Source organism: Cuculus canorus, chromosome 1 (genome assembly GCF_017976375.1).
Source record: "Cuculus canorus isolate bCucCan1 chromosome 1, bCucCan1.pri, whole genome shotgun sequence".
In the NCBI taxonomy this organism is placed as follows: domain Eukaryota; kingdom Metazoa; phylum Chordata; class Aves; order Cuculiformes; family Cuculidae; genus Cuculus; species Cuculus canorus.
In genome coordinates this window covers 173,479,789-173,501,567 of record NC_071401.1, presented here as the reverse complement: position 1 = coordinate 173,501,567, position 21,779 = coordinate 173,479,789, and the positions used below count along the sequence as shown (strand labels likewise).

Sequence of the window (21,779 nt, the reverse complement as noted above, 5' to 3'; positions counted from 1 at the left end):
TTCACCGTAAACAAAAGAGCTGCGTGGAACTCTCTGCACAGTACTCCCCACTGCTGGCAAACACCACCAGGGAGTCAAGGAACCTCCAAAACACCCTCTGGGAGCAGCTATGAGACTTGTCCAGGCATTCAATCCTGGAATAACAGGCAATTCTGCCAAGCGGATACCTTGCCTATAGGTACCCAAAGAGGTACAAGGGCTAAATTCAGCCCTGTTAAAAGCAGCAGCAATACTCTTGCAGTAGACACTGTGATGATCTTGCAACACTGCAGGTTTGTTTTTTTTTAATTGGAACATCTAGTACATTGCAACCTTCATATAAAATTATCACTCAACCACTCAATTCACAATCACTTAAGGGAATTCTGTAGTTTTTACAGAATTATTTTTAATTACTCAGTATAAGAAATGCCCAAATTTGATCTAAGAAGTGACAATTTGACAACATCTCCTAAGAAACAAGATTTCATCTACAAGAACAGTGCAGAAGTGAAAATAAATAGTTTTACCAGGCCCAAACCACAGAGGCCATGGAAGATGACGGTGTGTTTGTCTGTAGCAGGAAAATCATAATGTATCTCTATTTAGAATATGCATGTGTGCCTGTTTGCTCTAGATGCATCTATAATCAGCCCTAGTATAAATTAGAAAACATATGAAGGATTAAACATCAATTGCCTGTCCTCCTACATTCCCCATCCCATTGCCAGGTCCTGAGACAAACAGAAGGCACGGCAGCAATGGTTGGAAATAAGAATCTGAAACTGGAATAAAAGAGGAAAATAGCAATTTTCTTTTTGTAGCAAAAGCAGAACCTGTAAGAACCACGTTAGCGTTTCACTCTCAACATTAATACCATTATATTCTGAAATTAGGAAATTCTGGTGATTTTATCAGGATCTTAAAGATACAGCATAAATAAGGAACATTAAAATTTGGAGCTGTGACAACTACATTTGACGGTGGAAGTCACAGTATTATGCAAAGAACTGTTCCAATATTATTCAAGCATTCTACATATTAGAACTATTTCTGGGCAACTAGGAGAGTTTCACAAAATCTCCAAGTGTAATCTTTTGCAAGCTTCACCATCTGGGCATGCACAGACAGTGCTTAATCCTACTGGCTTTTTTCCAAGAGACTTACTGTAAGACTGTGGCATGCCTTACTTTCAACAATCAAACGAGGGGTCTATTTCGGGTTTGATTGTGGCTTAAAATAGTTCACTATCAAAATAATATTAGAGAGATCAGGTCTCCAGAGAGTAACAGTATTTTTTATGAGACTAGCTGACAGAACTGAAATTTTGCCCAATGTTTTCACCCAGGTATGCACAACCTTCTTCAGAAACAAACAAATGCAGAAAACTTCAAACTAATTGCAGATAAATCATAAAGAAACAAGTTACTGTTAGAACACAGGGCATGGCATAAGACAAGAAAAGCACAAGCTGGTGAGACAATGGGAGAAAGGGCACACTAGGAACAAGAGGGGTGGAGCGGTATAATTACAACCCAAGCCATTATACATATCTATAAATACGCCTACCATCCACTATGTATATCCAGGAGAGCTACAAGTTTGATTTCCCAGCTTCACCTTTATAAAGCTTTTCTGGTTTGCTTTGCTGTGAATTTTTGGGGGTTTTGTTTCAAAATAAATTAAAAGAATCAAGGCCAGGAAGATACGAAATATGTTTCCTGCTGAAAAGAGCTTCCCAGCCCTTCACCAAGTGTCTGCAGAAAAGCATGTGAGTGTGGAGTCACCCACAACTCTCATGATGGCATTGCTGCTCTGGACAGATTACTGCATCCAAAGCATACATAGGTTTGAGCAATTCCTACAGCTCTGTCCTCCAAAGCATTTATAATAATCGCATGTTATTCTGGCACAGTTTGGTTTCAGTTGGGTTGGTTTTATTTTAGACCATTAGAAGTCTGTTCCTTTTGAAGACTTCGGTAAGGCTGTTCTGAAAGCTCAGGAAGTGAGGGCAGAAAATGAGTGTGGGTTATGGATAATGAAAAAAATTCTTCCAAGGTTTGGTCTTTTAGTTCTGGCTGTGAAATATGCACTGATCTACTGTGGTCACAGAATAGGATGGGAAGTAGAGACAAACAATTTATGAGAATTTTTGTTCCAAATGTTTTAGGAGACATGGGCACAGCTTGTCCAGAGAAACAACAAAGCTCTTCAGATGAAATGAGGTTCTCCCTAGAGTGCTATGTTAGCACTTGAGTTGCATACAATACTTGGTGTGTTTCAGGTACCTGTTGTTTTTAGGAATGAAGGTTTCTTGGTCTATGTGCTGGACCTCAGAAGTCTGGCAAGGTCTGAGGAATCAAATTGTGAAGACAATTTTCATGTCCCCTAACACTCCACAGATCAAATAGACAACACAGCCACACTGGACCATCACAGACTGAAAGCTGGCAGATGAAAACAATAATATTTGCTCTCTTTAGTTATAACTCTTCTGTTTCATGCTTATTTGCCACACAATTAATTAAAAGGATCTATGATCACAGGGAAGCATAATTAAAAAAATACACCTATCACAGTGCAAGACTAGTCGAGCTTAAAAGTACGGCACTGTGGGGTTTTTTATCCCAAACCCTACTTAAGTAAAGAGTGGCAGTACTCTTAAATAAGGACATAATGAGAAGGTTTCCATTTCTTCAACTGTTGCAAACAAACAGCAGGTAATTTCAAGGGAACAATTTGATGGGAAGGGCCAAAGGAAAGTAACAAGCAAAAGAAAACAAAACACTTAAGAACACTACTGCCTCCCATTATGGCAACCTGCTGGGCACACTGTGAATAAGGAAAGGCTTTGTTTCAGGGAAGGGTCAGGGGTTTGTTTTCTTTAAGAAAATGTTTAAGTTACTTTACTCAAAATATCATCTAATAGGTCATTGCCAATACACACAGACAAAATCTGTACTCTTGGTTGTGGTACACGCTCCCCAGCTGCTCACACCAGGTAAAGACAGCTGCTCACACACAAAGCCTGTTTGTCATGGGGCAACACTACTAATGCCCTAGACTTCAATGATTTGTCAAATTCTTTTTTTTAGATTTTTAGAGCAAATTCTGCTCGGAGCTGGTCATGTGGAAACATACTTAAGTACCTTGTCAGACTACTCTGCCATTTGGTGGCCATATTTCACTCTTCTGTAATACAAATTGCACCCATAAAACATGGAGGATGAGATGGACAGAAGTCAAATTTGTTGTCACATCCACCCATCACTCTGGAAGGAGATCTGAAGACATGCTACACGCTACATAGAGAGACTGCGAGAAGCCAATGCTTTCCATAGGGAATCCTTCTCATCTGCTGCTTACCACCACAGAAAGGTCCAAGTCCCATACCCCACAGCCACGCTACTACTGGCTCTCTTGTCCACAAAAATTAACATTGCAGCTGAGAACAGAAAGCTTTTGCAGTTCTCCATCTCCGGTTGCTACAGGGAAGCAGAGCACCAGGCAAACAGACACAGGTAACAGGAAGGACCTTTCCTACAATTCATCCAAAGCAAATCAAGTCCTGTGCAAAGGATATGCACAGCTTACACAGCTACCTGGAAGTGTATTATTTCTTACATCTCAGGTATTTGTTTGTTCAGATTTCACGCTGTTTATTAAAAAAGTTGGAACTCCTTCATCTTCACTTTTGAGTCTCCAATCGTGCTTCCTCCCATACCCCTACAGATTTACTTTTTCCATAGCTAAATTCACAGAGCTTACCAAGTTCACTTTCTATTTGATTTATAACAGAGTTTGCTGAAGAATATTTTGTAAGCTCTTTCCTGCAGATATGCACATCTGTTTCACCGCTCCAGACACAGGAGAGTAATAGGTCACGAAGATGTCCTAGCAGCAACATTCCCAAACAAGCTTACTTTGTGCCTTCTATAAAAAAAATCCCCATCTCTGTCTACACATTTACAAACAATCTTGGTTAAGAAAAGCTCTCCGGCAAAATGCTATGTTGGCTATGTATATGACTTATACTTTTCACTACACTGTGTGACACACTATTGTAAGCGCCAGGTGCTTTTGTACTGCAAGTCCTTTCTCTGCATTGAGAACAAATCCCACCTGCTTCACGTTGTTTGCGAGTATGACTGTTTCACGGTACATATATGAGTTCCTTCAGGTCTTGTTAGAACCCTCACATGGGAAACAATTTCCAAATTCCATTCTTATTTTCAAAGTCAAGACCATCTTGCCATTCCTCTAGATTGAGCTATTTGTTCAATGATTCTTTATGACTAATCCATTCACTACTCACGGACCTTTTGTGCCTTATAACCTGCCCATAAAAATGCTCGACTGTTTACTGTAGCAGTATGCTCACTTGATTTTCGTTAAGTGCTTTCCAAACGGTACTCAAGCAACGCTGGGAAAGCCAGCAGAGAGCCCCACAGCTCCGTGATACTTCTGGAGTGCTGGGACTCTCAACAGGAGATTCAGAAAGAAAGGGAAAAATGGACAAGTATCTCCATACATATCTTCTGCCTTTTTATTTCAGGAATACAGGCTAAAATATTACACAAGAACTGAAAGATGAAGAATAAGATGTTATATGACACCGATGGTGAGTTGTCATTATTTTTCTTCTTGCTGAAGTAGCCTTCTTCAAGTCTTAGCTAGGAAAAGCTCATCTTTTGGAATGTCATAAAATAAGCACATCCACCCTTGAACAAAAGAAATTGCTTTCTGCACTACTTAAATATAGACTCCTAGAATAAAAAGACTTCCCACTCTTTTAAGAGCTTCTATTTTAAAAGGAATTTTCTCCGCTTATAGGAAATCTACATGTGACTTTTTGGAACAGTTTGTGCTGCCACTTTCAATTTCTATTGCTGTCTCCATGGAGTGGTCTTCTCCCACAATTTGGTATTTCCTCTGGAAAGTCTTGGCTGGGACAGAGTAAATTTTCTTTATAGTAGCTTGCAAGTTGCTACATTTTGGATTTGTGCTGAAAACAATGCTGATAAGAGAGATGTTTTTGTTAATGATAAACTGTGCTTATACATAGTCAAGGCCTTTTCTGTTTCTCACACCGCCCTGCCAGCCAGTAGGCTGGGGGTGCACAAAAAGTAGGGAGGGAACACAGCTAGGACAGATGACCCCAGCTGACCAAAGGGATATCCCAGACCATATGATGTGCTCAGCAATAAACGCTGTGGGGAGAAAGAGAAACAGGGGATGTTCAGAGTTAATAGCTTTCATTTTCTAACTGTTACATATGAAGGAGCTTTGCCTTCCTGGAGATGGCTGAACACTTGCCTACTGATGGGAAACAGTGAATTCCTTGTTTTGCTTTGATTCTGTGTGCAGCTTTTGCTTCACCTATTAAACTGTCTTTATCTCAACTCACAAGCTTTCTCACTTTTACGCTTCAAATTCTATCCCCTGTCCCACAGCGAGAGAGTGAGGGAGCAGCTAGGTGGGGCTTAAGTTGCCAGCTGGGGTTAAACCCCAATACTCTGGGTTTATTACTACTCCAAACAACAAAAAAAACACACCTTTGGAAGAATTCTCAGCAGCTCAGTTTCTGCTCCACTAATTGCACTGTTTTCTGCTGCAGAGGCGAGTCAAAGAATTCCAGGTGGAAATGTAAGAAATACCATGTTAATTCCGGAATTAACCCAGCTATAGCACCTTCATGCCCAGTAGAGTCCTCTGTCATATAGCAAAGCATGAGAGACTAGATTTTTACTTTAAAAGAAAAAAAAATTCTAGGTCTTCATGGCACCCATCTCTACTATTATTTAAAATATCTTTAGATCCAAGATCTCAGAGCATCCTGAAACAGAAGACCCTGACCTACTCAAGGAAAGTTTCACAACTGTATATCCTCAAGCAATTAACTCTGTCCACATACTTTAAGTTACACGGGAAGAATTATCTTTTATCACTGTTTGCAGCCTTTCATTTCTGTCATAGGGGTTTCTATTCCTGTTAAACTTTTTCCCCAGCACAAAAATATTTAGCCTGCCTTCAGTGTGCTCTCTCCTAGTTTTGTAGGCTTCATTTTCATTCCTTCTCCTCCAACTCCTTTACATTTCCAACTTAGTTTGGGTTCTTTTTTGGGGGGGGGGGAGGTTCCCCTTAGTCATTAATCCTCCTCTCTAGCTTTGCCCATAATAAAGGGTGAACAGTCTTCTCAGTGTTTTAAATCCATTTTCCACTATCACATCCCACTTCCCTTGTATGCTAACGCTTTCTTTGGTTTTTTCACTTCACACTGAGCAACTGTTTCGACATGCTCTCCAGAAGGATGCTAGAGAGGTTAAAGTAATTTTGAAACATGTACCTACGTAATACCAGTTCAAATTATCCTTGCCAAACACCACTACGTTTCTCCAAGATTAAATTCATCTAGTTCCTCATCTAGCCTTTCAAGTTCTTCAGCAAGTATGACAGTTTCAAAGGGGAAAGGAGAACAAAAAGTTCCCCGTCAATTATTTGGTACAGGTTTGGGGTTTGTTGGTGGGGTTTTTTTAAGGGCTTTTTGTTGTTGTCATTTTAAAGGCACTCATTTATTTACTTGAGAGGCTAAAGAAGTTTTCTTGCATTAGAGAATGCTGTGAGGGAGCACAGCAGTTGCACTTGTTTACAAAGCTGATGTTTTGGTTTGTGGTGTAAGATGCAGCATGTCTTGCACTGTAATTAAACTAAGCAATAGTTTTTTTTTGTAAACAAGGCAGTCCCACAACCTCTAAGGCACCCACTTGACTAACACTGTAAGTTTATAAGATTAGTATTACATTACTACAGCATCATCTCTCCCGCCCCTCCCAAGCATTTGGACAAGTGTGACAGGAGGATACCCAAGGCTGACTTGACACAGAAGTGATTAACACCCCTTTTCAATGAATTTGCTCCCACTTTGCAACACTTTGGGGAGCTGAAGGGGAAAAGCTGTGTGCCAGCAGAGGTCAGGCAGCCCTTCCAGCAGTGCTGTGTGCTGCCTCCCTGCCCATGGTCCTCACACCACCCCCACTGCCATGCAGGCAAGACAGGACACAACAGCACAGGAACCTGATGGGAAAACAAGGGAATGCTTCAATTCACACAATTTCTCCAAATTGCAAGACCTCAAATTTACTGCTCAAACAAAAATATCTCTCTCTCTCTCTCTCTCTCTCTCTCTCTCTCTCTCTCTCTCTCTCTCTCTCTCTCTCTCTCTCTCTCTCTCTCTCCCCTCCCACCCCACCTCTGAAAATATAAAACAGCCCGAGCCTGTGAGGGCAACACTTCCTCCTCCCTGAACAGGGGCCACAGGGAGCACTGAACCACTGAATACAAATGAACACAAGTAATCTGCTGTTAGCAAGTGATGGCATTGAAAGATCTTGTTCTCGGATTGCAATTTGCCTTTCAAACAAGACAAGATACCCCAAAGTGGCACGTTGATAGTGGTCATACACAGCAGCAAGTCACAGTGTTTCATTCCCATCATGGATGGTCCTGCTTCTGCCCCTCTCTACCAGCCAACAGCATTTCACAGAATCATAGAATCACTAGTTGGAAAAGACCTTTTGGATCGTCGAGTCTAACCATTCCTACCACCCACTAAACCATGTCCCTGAGCATCTCATCTACCCGTCTTTTAAATACCTCCAGGGATGGTGACTCCATCACCTTGCTGGGTGGCCTCTGCCAGTGCCCAATGACCCTTTCTGTGAAAATTTTTTTTCTCTGCCTGAATCTCCCCTGGTGGAGCTTGAGGCCATTTCACCTTGTCCTGTCCCCTGTCACTTGGGAGAAGAGGCCAGCTCCCTCCTCTCTACAACCTACTTTCAGGTAGTTGTAGAGAGTAATAAGGTCTCCCTTCAGCCTCCTCTTCTCCAAGCTAAACAACCCCAGTTCCCTCAGCCGCTCCTCTTAAGACCTGTTCTCCATCCCCTTCACCAGCTCCATTGCTCTTCTCTGGACACGCTCCAGAGCCTCAATGTCCTTCTTGTAGCAAGGGGCCCAGAGCTGAACACAATATTCGAGGTGCGGTCTCACCAGCGCCAAGTACAGGGGCAGAATAACCTCTTTGGACCTGCTGGCCACGCCGTTTCTGGTCCAAGCCAAGATGCCACTGGCCTTCTTGGCCACCTGGGCACACTGCTGGCTCATGTCCAGTCGGCTGTCAATCAACACCCCCAGGTCCTTCTCTTCCGTGCAGCTCTCCAGCCACTCTTCCCCCAGTCTGTATCACTGCATAGGGTTGTTGTGTCCCAAGTGCAGGACCCGGCATTTGGCCTTGTTAAACCTCATGCCATTGGCCTCAGTCCATCGGTCCAGTCTGTTCAGATCCCTTTGCAGAGCCTCCCTACCCTCCAGCTGATCGACACTTCCACCCAGCTTAGAGTCATCCACAAACTTACTTAGGGTGCATTCCATCTCCTCATCCAGGTCAGTGATAAAGATATTGAACAGGGCTGGACCCAGCATTGAGCCCTGGGGGACACCACTTGTGACCACTTGTGAAGTGTTCTAACACTTCACACTATCAATTCCACACAAGTTAGTGGTTTCATTCCCTTAGCATTAATAGGAAAAACAAGTGGCTCAATGGGGAAAAAAAGTCCCCAGATCATTCACTTCAGGCAGCTTTTATTAGAGACAGCTCTGTCCCTGCTCCACAGTGAACCAACCACACCAGCAGTTGCAGCAGCAACATATCAGCAAAAACCAAGATCCCAACATAAACCTTTGGGCCTAACAAAGCCCTGAAGAGCTATTTGCAATGTATGTGCAAGTTGTTCCTTGCCTGTGTTTATACATATATCTAGATACCTGAAAGGATTATGCTCACTTCGTGTTTCTATTTACATGCTCTTGGTTTCAGATTTCTAAATTATGCTGTATAACAAAAACTAGAAACTCACTGCTGGCTAGAAGAGTATTTTTCTATTGCTTCCAGTGCCTCTTTCAAAGACAAATGAGCTGAGTACCAAAATAATATCCCATCCCCTCCACAAAAGCACTTCACAGAACTAGCTTGCGATTTAGGTATCAGACATGTCTAAAACCAAGCGAGAAGGTGATTACAGCTAATCACATTAGCCTATAACTTTTTTCCCTCTAAAAGCACGATTAGAGGCAGAGATGAATTTCACACACTTCCACACACCAGCTGCATTCTTCCAGACTATTTGCTGAACAGCTAATAGAATTACCATCCACAGACCTGGGATTCTCAGGGATTACTCTGGAAAGGTTGCCAAAGGGACTCGCTGGGCTGTAATTCCTGGCTTTGCACTACTGGAAAGGGATGGAGAGACCTTAAAATGACATTGAGAAGTACGCCAGAGGGAGTTCCAGTCTGAAGAAGTTGTCATCTATGTTTTGCAAGGAGATGCTGATCTTAATTAAAGTTTACGGAGAAGAATAACGAAATGAACTGAAAGCACAGGACTGGAGATGTGATTAACCAGAGATGCAGTAAGGTAAGGCAGACAGAATCGCCCTCTAAGTCTGATGTTGACATATCTTTCTTTAATTTTTAGGAAAATCAGTGTAAGTTTTCAGACCTTACCAATTCCTGCATTATGGTTGAGTGCAAGTATGACTGATTTAAGTGTTCACCTTCAAATGATGCATTAAAATGGCTGAAAAACAATTATTTTTTTGTGCTAAGGGCAGGAGGCAGATTGGAGAAAAAAATCTATTTAAATTCTACAAAATGCAAATCACTCATTTCAGACTAACTACTCACAAAATTTTACGATCCACGTGACTATATAAGCAACAATTTTCACTGAGGTTAGCTTTATAATCAGTATTTTCCATTTCCAAATTCTTAACCAAATACCTGAATGTAAAGGTATACTCCATCCCCAGCAGCACCACACATACAATGCATGTTTCACTGTATGAATGGCTCTTATAATTTCTAAAAGATAAACATTGCAAGTTTAAACTAAATCAAGTCCTTAGAAAGAAATGGGAAAACCTCACCCTTTAATTTCCTTTTTTTTGGTCAAGACACCTACAAATAAGTTAAGCAAGGAGAAACAAAAACTAGTTCAAAACAGATTTTAGATCCAATTTCTACTCCAAAATTTAGCATTCACTCACAAAACAAAAGACCCTTAATACAGATTCAGAAGAAAAAGCCCTTTCACCAAAATGCTGTTTTAAAAAAACACAACCAGCAATTTAAGAAACCTACTTTTACTGCACAGGCTTCTGCAAAGCATCACATACTGCTGAACAAATAAACAAAAAAACCCAAGACCCACACTCAGCCTGCCAAGGCACTCACACAGTCACGAAGCCAGTAGAATCAACACTGAGACACAGGATGGGACAAAAGAAGAGGCATTAAGCTCCCTTACAGCCACTGTACAGCCACTGAAAACAACATAGGTGCAAGACTTTGAATTCACGGGTACGAGCAAAGCTGCCCAGCTGCTTTGTGAGCCTGGTCAGCAAGGCAGAGATGTGGCAGGTTTTATGCGGCAGCTCTCACTTTTGAAACAGATCATCCAATGCAAACCTGAACCTGCTGGAGATGACCCTGCTCTCAGTAACAATGGTTGGGCCTGACGCACTTTCAGGAGCACTCTTCTCAACCAGAAAGTAAAGGAAGGTTTGCTTCTCGCTATTAAGTCTCCCAGCTCCTCACTTTCTCCTCCTCATAGACAGACAGCACAGATTATGAATCAAAAAAGAAAAGAAGAAAAAAACTCCACAACCAAGGATAAAAAGCAATTTTCCTCAAGAGAGAAGGGGAAAAGAATAATAAATAAAATTATTAGTAATAATTAAAAAAAAAAGAGACACTTTGGGCAACTTTTCTCCAGCACTAGCCTCCCTTTCATTCAAACTGTTACAAAACCTGACAAAACTTATCTGAAATCAAAGCAGCAATGTCTATGGTATTTTGTTAGCCTTCAGAGAACTGTATCTTTAAACGTCACACCTGAACAAAAGGACAAAAGCCTTGCCCGGGTAGCTCACTGTGGCAAGGATCCTGTTTCCCCCTAGGGAACAGGTATCAAGTGTTTCATGTCTGGGTAACAGGCTGAAACCACCATTTCAGGAAGAACTGAATGATGAAAGCCGATAACATGTCAGTCCACATGGTGACCTGCTACATCTGAAAAATATAGAGATCTCTGAAGAAAAGCAGTGTAACTTTTCTCTTTTTATGGCCTCTGCAAGACTTCTCCACTAAATGGATGACTGTTAAAGTTGTAAGAGCTGGGAACCCATTCTCACTCCCATCTCCAACGCAAGACCATCAAGGACCAGACTAGTTAGTTCTGGCTGACAGGTATTTTATGGCACTAAAAACAAGCGCTACACATCATCTGTTTCTGAGGAGGTCTCCAACGCATACCTACAGATAGACAAATCATACTTGGCCAGAATGTACCAATGTTGGCCAAAAAAAAAAAAAAAAAACAAAGCTCAATCTGTTTCTTCTCTTATTGTAGCAAAAAACCAACATGGAAAGCATGCACGTGACAGTTAAGTGGTTTCCCACTCTTTTCCCCACTCTCTCCCTTTGAAGACAGGAGAAGCTGAACACCTTAATTTGTGGTATCAGCATTGTTATCACTGCCTGCAAAGGAGCCTGAACAGCAAAACCAATCAATCAAGATTGACTACACTTTATGATAGCACTTCGAAAAAGAATAAAGTAGGGAAAGAGATTGGGAATGGTTATTCACCTTTCAGCCACAGTCACCACCAGGGCCCAGGACCTGCTTTCACAAAAAAGGCAAGGTGCACAGCCTAGAGGATCTGACATCATTCCTCCTCCAGCAGAGGACACAGCCAATAGAGTTAAAAACAACTTGGCATTATGACTAGTGAAACTGACAGCGAGACAGATCTCCCCACACCAGAGAGTAGAGAGGCCGACATAATATTGCTCTTTCCTTCTGGGAGACCAGATCCATTCGACTCCTGTCCAACTTGGGGATGAGGACCATTTAGGAGAAGCATTGCCATGGCCATCAAGACCAGGGCCACACAAGATTCAGGTGTTCATGCAACCTTTGGTAAAGAAAAGAAAGCGAAGGAAATGAATTGGACCTAAACACATGTGATAATCACTTCAATGAACATGACTGACGGCTTACCATTACAATTTTTTTTCCTCTTAAAAAAAATACGTACACTTACAGTTCTGTCAAGTCAGAGAGTTTCTGAGGACACAGTGCTGCCTGTACTGTAGTAGCCCTGGACTCCCCCAAGAGACTACCTTTCTATTAAGCCTCATTTTGTTGAGTACAGATTCCAACCAAGAAGCAAAGCTCCAGATTTGCCACCCTGCTTCATACCAGAAAGGTCTGCTTGCCACAGCACACTGATAACCTCTTCTTTTTTAAGTTCACTTTTTAAATCAGTATGAGGGCTCAATCACGTACAGGGTCTGTATTTTGGCAGTCCCCAACTATGTGTTGCCCACACCCCCTTCTGCTCATAGCCTTCCTCCAACCACCACCCTTGCCAATGTTGGCTGCCTCAGCTTAGTGTTATTTTTCTCTTTCTCTCTCTCAGACTCCAGCAATTAAACCATGCTGTGATCAAGAAGCAGGGATGTCCCTTAGGGCTGGCTTTACCCTAGCATGGCTTCCCCCTGAAGAAATACTAAACACTCAGCTCTGCAGACAAACATTTGCCTCATATACAGTATTGGGAGAAGGAATCATACCTGCTCCCAGCCATTTTACGAGATTTATCTCTTGAACAGCTCATGCAGCATCAATCGTTTAGCAGCCTGCCACTTACAACCACACGTACAGTTGGCAGCACCTATCAGACAGCAAGAATGCCGCTGGGTGGGCAAGCTAGCCAGGAGGTGCTAGTGGTGAAGCTGGCCAAATGGCTCAAGGGACCTACTGGTCACCTCCTATGTGCTTGAAGCCCTGTCATTACCACGCAATACATCTCCCACACTACATCTGTTGGATTTAGGGGGTGGAGGGGCTGGACACAAGCTGGGATTTCTCTAACTGTGCTAACTGTTTTGTGCTCTGAGCACTTGAAACCATGACCCCTTCCAGTCTACCCAAGCTGTGAGCACGGAAACTACTCTGGATAATATCATGTACCATAACTGGCCATCCCAAACATATATACTCCATGTAAATGTAACTGGCCAAATGAGAACCAAGTCTTACAAGTCACCTTCCTCCTTCTGTTTAACGGGACGGAAAAATCCTTAAAAAGGTAAACGGCAACAAAATGCACAATTAATACCGAGCTGCTGCTGCCCAGTATGATCTCTTGCATTTTAGAGCAGCAAGTTCAAGCAGAAAAGAATCAAAAAAATGAGAGGATAAAGATGCAGGACTCTCTATCTCTCCACCTCAAACACTGTTCCAGCACATGCACAGTACACGCCTACAAGCCACAGTGAAGCTACTGCATCTGCTCTGCCCAAATCCACCCGAAGACGTTTGCCTCCACTCATTAACAGCATTACCCTACTTCAAGTCTATCTGGGATGCAGCTCAATGCAGAGCTGACTTAACATGTCCTTAAAGCCACAAATCATATTTCTTCCTTATGTCATACATTGATCCCATCACAGGAATGACCTGTGCTTTGTAGCACTGCTTCAAGGTCAAACTGAGCATGTTTCATTTGATCACACTCACAGGCTCAAAGCAGTTCATGCTAATGGACACTGTCCTGCCAGATTACTTTATAGCATGATGATAATTCTGCCAAGCTGTTCCCACTTACCCATTTCTCAAGCAATGCAGCTGCATCCAAGACAAATGAACCAAGCTGGAGTGTTCGCAGGTAACATGTGCTGACTGTGCTAAGGCAGAAGGGGCCAAAAGGAGGCTGCTTGGGAGGACACAGGCACCCTCTGGTTTGAGAAGCCAGGACTATGCTCAGGCTTTTCAGAAACACATCAGACAGCATGAGCCTCTGGGGGACTAGAGATATAGACTTCAAGGGATGATTTTCATACCTGCCTCGTATCATGTACATGCAACTTAGGCTACAGACTACATTAAGAATACAGAGCACATGATTTCCCTTTTTTTATTTTTCCCCTTCCTTTTCCTTTTACCCTCATTAGTTGTAAGAAATCAGAGACCACACAATAAAAGCCAGGTACATAATGGCAGGAAAAACAACTGTGTCATCCAAGCACAGAACTTTAAACTCAGGATTCATTCTCTACGCTTGTATCAAATCTCTTGCCAAAACTTATCCTCACTCCCTCAGTTTCTTCACCTGACGAATCAGAACACTTACACACATACATTTTTCTCCAGTTATCCTGAAATTATTATTTGCAAGACACTTGGCAGATTAGAGGCATTACATAAATATTAGATGCTATAGTATAAGCTTTCAAAGGAAGTGGATTTCTGAAGCTCTTAAAACTATCACAAGGTTTTCTGTAGGCTATTTTATATGAGCCCAGACTTAAACAAGAGTCTGGCAACGTATATTCAAGTTAACATTACATTATGCATAGAAGAATAATTCATACACAGGAAGAATGGTTAGTCGTCTTCAGGTACACATATGGGATTTGAATTTTCAGCTCATTCATCAGATCCTACTCAGTGCTGTGTTTTGAACTACAGAAAGAATAAAGGAACATAATTTTATCCAAACAAAGAGAAATGTAAACAACTTTCTAAAAAGTTTAAAAAGGAAAGTAATTCACTATTTCTGTGTACCTAACCTGAGAAGACAGCCAAAGAGAACAAGATTAAAAAAGGTATTATTGCTTTTTTTCCCAGGCATACCATCTTCCTGAAATTTGCACCAAACAGAACACATACAAGAAGTGTGTTTACTGACGGGCTATGAGTCATGCTCCCAGCAGACGGCTAGAGAGACTAGCTCCCAGAAATGAGAATGTAACTTCAATTCACAGGAGCATGACTGCAGTGTTATCTCCTGTTAATAGGAGGCAGTGGGCAGTAAAATAAGTGATCAATAGACACAAGCCCTATACTATTCTCCCACACCAACGCATTGTCCCACTTAGGACAAGCAATGGCTGTGCTTTGGTTTACCTCAACTCACAGCTGTGGTAAGCTTTCACCTGCTGCAGATTGTTATTACAATGCTTAACATTTGTATAAACAGTTTGGCCTAGACAGAACATGAACGGTACTTCAGGTGGAAAAATAGTGCTGTGTTAGCTTAACTCACAAAATCAACTAATTTTGACTGTGACAACCTAAAATTTATGATCACCGAGAAAGGCTAGAAGTTATTTTAATAAAAAACCCCAGTCAATTCCCACAAACATTAATTTCCTACAAGCTAAGTAACACAGCATGAGAAAATATGATGCAACATCATCAGCCTTAAAAAAAAACCCAGTACTTAGAGCAGGAAAAAAATATATGTAAGCTTCTGCCCCTCCTTTTCATTTTGAACTTAAGTTATTGCTGTAACAACATGCCACTGTAATAACGCTGCAGAAGGACACGGTCCTCAGACTTCACCTACAACTCTGTATCCATTATGGGTCAGTAGTTACCATGCCACAGACAAAACGTAATTGCTGATGCAGGCCTGCAGAGCAGAGAAAGGACAGTATCTCTAAAATGTAATATGGAACAAGAGCCCGGTCTGTCTCATCAAAGGAAAGGCACTGCTGGAATAATAAATTGACTTTTAAGCCAAGAAACACACGACAAAATTTGAGTTTCTGGCTGCCTGTTACAACTTAGAACTGCAAATATATCTCAAGTATCATTTAGAATTCTTTTAAAAAAAAGAATTAAAAAAAGGAAGACAAAACTGTCCTTTGCATAAGGTCAAAGATAATATACAATTGAGACTTTCACCCATTTCCTTCATGTGTATTTAGCAGTACTTTTTTATATTCTCCCAAGAGATGGCAGAAAGGTTAAGAGCAAAGAGAGAAAAGCACGCAATGCAGAAGCAGCTAGCTGTGGTCCCATCCCCAGGATTCACAGAATTCAAAAAAGTGATTGTAGTACTGAATTCTGGGCTACCAAGAACACACATTCAAAATAGACAAAAAAGGACCAGACTTGCTTTTCTAACACAAAATGCTACCTAGTTGCAGTTTCCCTGCAATTCCAGGAGCATGAGCAGCAGGCCAGTCAGTCCTTGTCATTTGCAAATTAGGCATCTATTTTGTCGTGCCATACGTAGTTGAGGACTTCAACCAGGAAAGGAAGGCTTGCTCCACATTGTTTATCCTCTGCCTTCATGGAGGAACAAGATAAAGTAAAAGAGCAAAAGGTGAACAATAATGTTCTGGGCAGAGTTCGGACGTAGATGAGTATCATCCCAGTCATTCTGCATTAAATACTTCATCTGTGTTCCTGCCTCTACCTTCCCATTACTTTCAGAGTTTAATGCAGAGGGTGAAGGCAGCTTAGCAGAAACTCTGCAAGGAAGAGGTCATAAACAGAAAACAGCACTGGAAAGGGACAAGACAAGAAGCTTCCCTCCCAGTAACAGGGAGGGAATCCAAGCAGAAGCTCAGAAACAAGCTCGGGGCTCAGACAGGGAAAAGTCTGGAAAAGCCCTATGGCCTCAAGAGCGCAGTTGCCTGCAGAGGGTAGAGAGAGCAATGAATAAATAGCGTGTCAGGCAGGACGCCCTCCCCTCATTCAAATAAATCACTTAACTTTTCAGAGAGCAGCAAATCTCCTTACCTTTCTGAATTAAAGGCAGACTTAAAGGAATGTTTTTTAATAGACTACCCTCTCCCTGGATCATTCCTCATGCATAGCAGCTAAGCACATGCAGTAAAACTATGTTAAGGATGCCCTTGACTAAAAAGAAAAAGTTTATTTCTAAATAAAATTATAACTTTAAAGGCAATTTAGAAGCTTATTGGATGTGGGATATAATTTTCATTTTGCTTCTACAGAATTTGGTGATCGTTAGGGAAATGTCTGTGGCATAAAAGGATCTATTTGAAACATCTACCAGCCTTTTGACATCCTGTAGTATAAGGCAAACAGAAATTCAAGGTCTCGGTTCTCCTGTGCATGGAGGAGACAGCAGGAAGCTCATTTCAGAAGGCAATTTTCAGGCTGCTCACCGACTAAGGAAAGCTGAATCCCTATTGGATTCCCACTGAAATTTCAGGAAGCAATGATGTTGTATCACAGCATCAAGTATGTTTTTGAAGATTTCATTTGCCTGCCTACATACTTTGCATAATGATCACACAATTAAAAGAGGGGAAGCTAATAATAAAAAATAAAGGCTAATTTACATTTCACTGAATAATCCCACAGAAGTAGGTTTTTTTAAAAAAAAAGCAAAAATGTATGGCATAGATGAGCAATATTGCAAAAATATCAATTACAAAAAAGTTCAGTGCGAGAAGCAAGAGAAAGAGGAGGAAGAGAAGCGTTTGTTCCAAGGGAACAAGTCAGACAACTGGCATGTACCACAGATACTAAGGAGAAGAAATAGTCAACAGGGTGGTATTCCTTATAATTACCTAAATTAGTAAGAAATTCCTGTCCTCAGGAATCAAAGGAACAAAAAGAAGTCCCTGGAAAAACTACATATTTTGTGGACTCAAGACTGCTTTAGTCCTGCATCAGAATCATGTATAAGTCTGAAATGCCTTCTCCAGCTTGGATGAAACACTGACATGACATCCAGGAGCTCCAGTATAATCTGTAAACTACGTGTTTTACTACTAAAGAACATGACCATTGCAAGCACTTTCCTGATCCAAAGCCTCCAGGTGATTTGTTCTCAGAGCCAAAGGTTCCTCCTAAAGACAGCCAGACAGATGCTGATGCTGGGTGTGGAGCACAAACTCACTGACTCAAACCCCACACCGATGACCCACGACATCAGAGCAAGTACAATTAAGGCGGTACACACTCTCTCCTTACACCTTCGGGGGCCAAATTCCTGCCTTCTGAATCTACAACAGACCTCTCCTTATCTTCAAGGAGTACAAATCTCAGTGCTCAAAGGCATTCCCACCGACAAAACACTGGAGTCACTTTTGCTGATCTGCAATGTAGAAACACGGAAAAGCACATAGCTCAGGGAAACCAGACCCTGGAGCACTGTGAGTATATTTCAAGTCCTTCACACCAAAGCAAACTTGTAAAATGTAAGTTGATGCAAAGGTCAGCCGTTTATGCCACAAGCTCCTTATGAAGGTACTAAACTTCCTCCTAACATTCTTGCAAGTGCTCACTTGAACTATAACAAAAGGCAAACTGCTCTGATAGTTTCCTTGATATACACTCTAACACAATGCTAAATAATAGCATAAAAGTAGTTAATCCCCTGCTTCCTCTAAGCAAATACACTTCAGAAATATGTATAATAGTAATTTGACCTTCCTGTATTTTTCCATTTCTTTCCTTTATATATATAACTCAAACGCGTTCCAAAAGGAAAACAGGTATTTTGAATGCATACCTTCAAGCAAGTCTTGCAATTATTTTCAGAAAGCTCAGTAATTGTTCAATAGAAGTGGGGGGGAAAAAAAAGTTATTTTTTCAAAACTCAAGTTCATCCCTATTTCATTCTTTTTCTTTATTCATTAATGGCTGTTGCACTGCTTTGCCTTCGGAGGACTATGCAATTCTGATAGCACTGCTCTCCTCTCATCCTCTGCATAGCAAGCATTTTGACATCTTCTATTATAACCAAACCTCATTTTTGGAGATCACGTAGATGTTTCTGGGAAGAGCCTGATAACACGTTCACTAGTTTTCTCTAAGCAGTACCTTCCACTCAGCTCTTTGACAAGCAGTGGGACCTGTAACGGCACTGGAAGCGGATGAGACAAAAGAAAAAAAAAAAAACAAAACTGAGATAAAACAGAAGGTCAACCAGCCTCTCTTCACAGAGGAAGCAATAGCAACTGAGAAAGCCAGTGACTTTTTTATGCCCCTCTCAATTAATCGAGCTGCTCAAAGCTTGGAAGAATAACATATATATGAAAACAACCCTGGCACGTTCTTCTTTCATGATCACCAGAGCCATTTACTTTATCTCCAAATACTCCCTCACAGAAGGTTAAATCTACAGGGTCAGCCTGGTCTTTTACTTTCTGACACCCACGTTTTTCTTCTCTAACGGTCTCAGGTAAAGCTTCCAGGCTGCAGTGGATGCACATACCTGGCAGCCAGAGAACCTCCCTTCCACTTTGTCACCAACTTGCAATTACAGTTACTTGCTGAAAACCACAGCACCTCACCTAAGCTAAAAATAGCAGCACTTATTGCTTTGGTAAAGAACTGCTTTTTAAGGGTCTATTATAGTAGCAGAACAATTAAAGCTTTCTTTTAAACATTTAAACTAATAGGTCCTAGGAATTTGCTCAGTAGTCTATTCAAGTCTTTAATAATCTGAGAAGAACAATCCAATTTAAAATTCTTTAAATCCTTCATCCCATTCCAGTGTCCCAAATGATGTAACAACCTTTTAAATAAAGCTAACGATTGCTCATTAACAATCCGAAGCCTTCACCGTAGTTTTTGCAGTAGCTTTGCTGGGAACTCATGTATGCCTGAAGAGACAGAGCTCTACGGCGAAACAACACAAGAGCATGGAAGAGCTTCTTTGGTGTAACTTCTTCAGTCTGAGAGCTGGTAGCAACATAGATGGACAGGTATCTTCAAGACAGAGGCAGCAGCCTAGAGAAACCAAATGATGAGTCCTGCTTCCAGTACCATCGAAGAAAACAATGTGTCTACCAATAATCCAGAGCAAGGACATGCCTTGCCTCCACAGCTACTCCCACTGCCAGTGGGATGAGGATCTCCATTCAAACAAACGCTGCCCTTTGACTGGTAATCACGGCACTGCTTGTAATCATTTAGTTTGACTGTGCTCAAGGCTACGACCACCATACAGCCTCTAAAGCAAATACCACGATATGAGTGAGTCAGAGCAACAAACTGCTAGGAAAGCCCAGGTCTGGGGTTGGCCATTGGGTTTTTCTTTCAGTTTGGGGCTCGCGCTCCTCGAGCATCCCCCCAAACTGGAAAGCACCTGGGAAACGCAACCAGTCACCATCAGCGACCGTGACCTCTGCCAAGTCCGCAGGACAGTGCCGCAAATCCCCCCGCATTTCGCCAAGAGGCTCCACACGCACAGACCAAGCCGCGATCCCACTCAACAGCCCTTTCCGCCCCCGAACCGGGAGCACAGGCGCTCGTTAACCGGCGGAGACCCCCTTCCCGGCGCCCGCGGTGCCTCCCTCTCGCCATCCTCGGCTGCCGTTCGCATCCCCGGGCGCGGAGCCGCGGCGGGCACCGGGCAGGCGGCGCCCCCCCACCTCCTGCGGGGGAGGCACCGGCCCTGCGGGAATAGGGGGGGGGAACAGCGGCCCCGGCCCCGCGCGGACACGGGGGGACACCGGCCCCGGGAGGCTCGGCCGCGCCCCGCCTGCCCCGCTCCCCACTCACTCCGCGTAGCCCGTGGTCCAGGGCAGGCGCCGCGTGTCCTTGCTGAGGATGAGGATGGGGCGGGCGATATGGTCGGCGGAGCACTCCACCTCGTCCGGGGACAGTCCCAGGAACTCGGGTCTCCCGTACGGGAACCGGAGCGGCAGATCCGCGCCGCCGCCGCTGCCGCCGTGCTCCGCGCCCGCGCCGCCAGCCATGATGCCGCCCATGAAATTGGCCACGGCGGATTTCACCCGCGTGAGCATAGTCACTCCGGCGCCGCCGCCGCGGCTCCGGCAGCGCCCGCCGCCACCGGGGGAGGCTCAGGGGCGGCCGCGGGGCCGCGCGCCCATCGCGGCGCCGGGAGCGGCCGCTGCCGAGTCACGTGACGCCGCGGCTGGAGGCGCCGGGCGCTTCCTGCGGCACCGCCGGCTCCCGGCACGCGCCGGGCACGGGCGGCAGGTGCGCGGCGGGCGGGGCCGGGGGCCGGGGGGGCGGGGTCAGGGGACAGGGACCGGCCGCAGTGCGCACGGGCTGCCGCTGGGGCTGAGACAGCGCCCCGGCGGGGACGATCCTTCCCACCCATCCCAACCCCTGCAACCCACCCACCCATCCCATACATCTCATCCTACCCATCCATCCCCCCATCACACCCATGAACGTCCCCATCGCATCTCACTCCATCCCACTCCATCGCACCCCATCTCATCCCACTCCATCCCACCCCATCCCACTCCATCGCACCCCATCCCATCCCACTCCATCCCACCCAATCTCATCCCACTCCATCCCATCCCATCTCCTCCCTACCCATCCCACCCACCCGCCTCCCCATCCATCCCCCCGTCCCGTCCTACCCCCCATCCAATCCCTTCCCATCCACCCTTTCCATTCCACCCACCCCATCCCTTCCTACCCTATCCTTCTCATCGCACCTATCCCATCCCACCTATCCATGCCCCTATCCCATCCCATCCCCCCTCCCCCCATCCCATCCCATCCCACTCCCCTCATCCTACAAACCATACCCTATCCCATCCACCCACCCCATCCTTTCCCATTGCATCCCATCTCATCCACCCACCCATCCCCTGGTCATATGGGTGGTGGGGGAACATTACCACTTGGAAGGTTTACCATCCTTTTCCTCCTTGAACACATTGAGGATATTTTTCCTACAAACCTACTTTCTGGGAAAAAAAAAGGATTGCAAGCACCCTCACCGTGAGGGCAGCCAGAAGCAGCGGCCTGACGCGAGTCCTGCAGCCGGGCAGCTGTGGGTCCCCCTGCCCACTGGGGAAGCCGAGGGTTGTGCCTGCCGGTCATCCAGCAGAGCCGGTGTGGTAGCCTCTGGGTGCCTCCAGCACAACCAGGCATTTGGAATGCTGACATAGAGCAAATGGACAAGTCCAAATG

The 21,779-nt window shown here is 43.8% G+C and overlaps 1 protein-coding gene across 1 annotated transcript in view; it reads right to left on the bottom strand.

Annotated features, from left to right (window-relative positions):
* The window catches only part of PPM1H (protein phosphatase, Mg2+/Mn2+ dependent 1H), a 136,050-nt gene extending 115,232 nt beyond the window's left edge, over positions 1-20,818 (bottom strand). The window contains exon 1 of the mRNA XM_054051714.1: positions 20,385-20,818. Within this exon, the coding sequence (XP_053907689.1) occupies positions 20,385-20,629 (245 nt within the window). The 5' untranslated portion in view covers positions 20,630-20,818. The remainder of the gene's footprint in view (positions 1-20,384) is intronic.
* Positions 20,819-21,779: the final 961 nt, after the last annotated feature.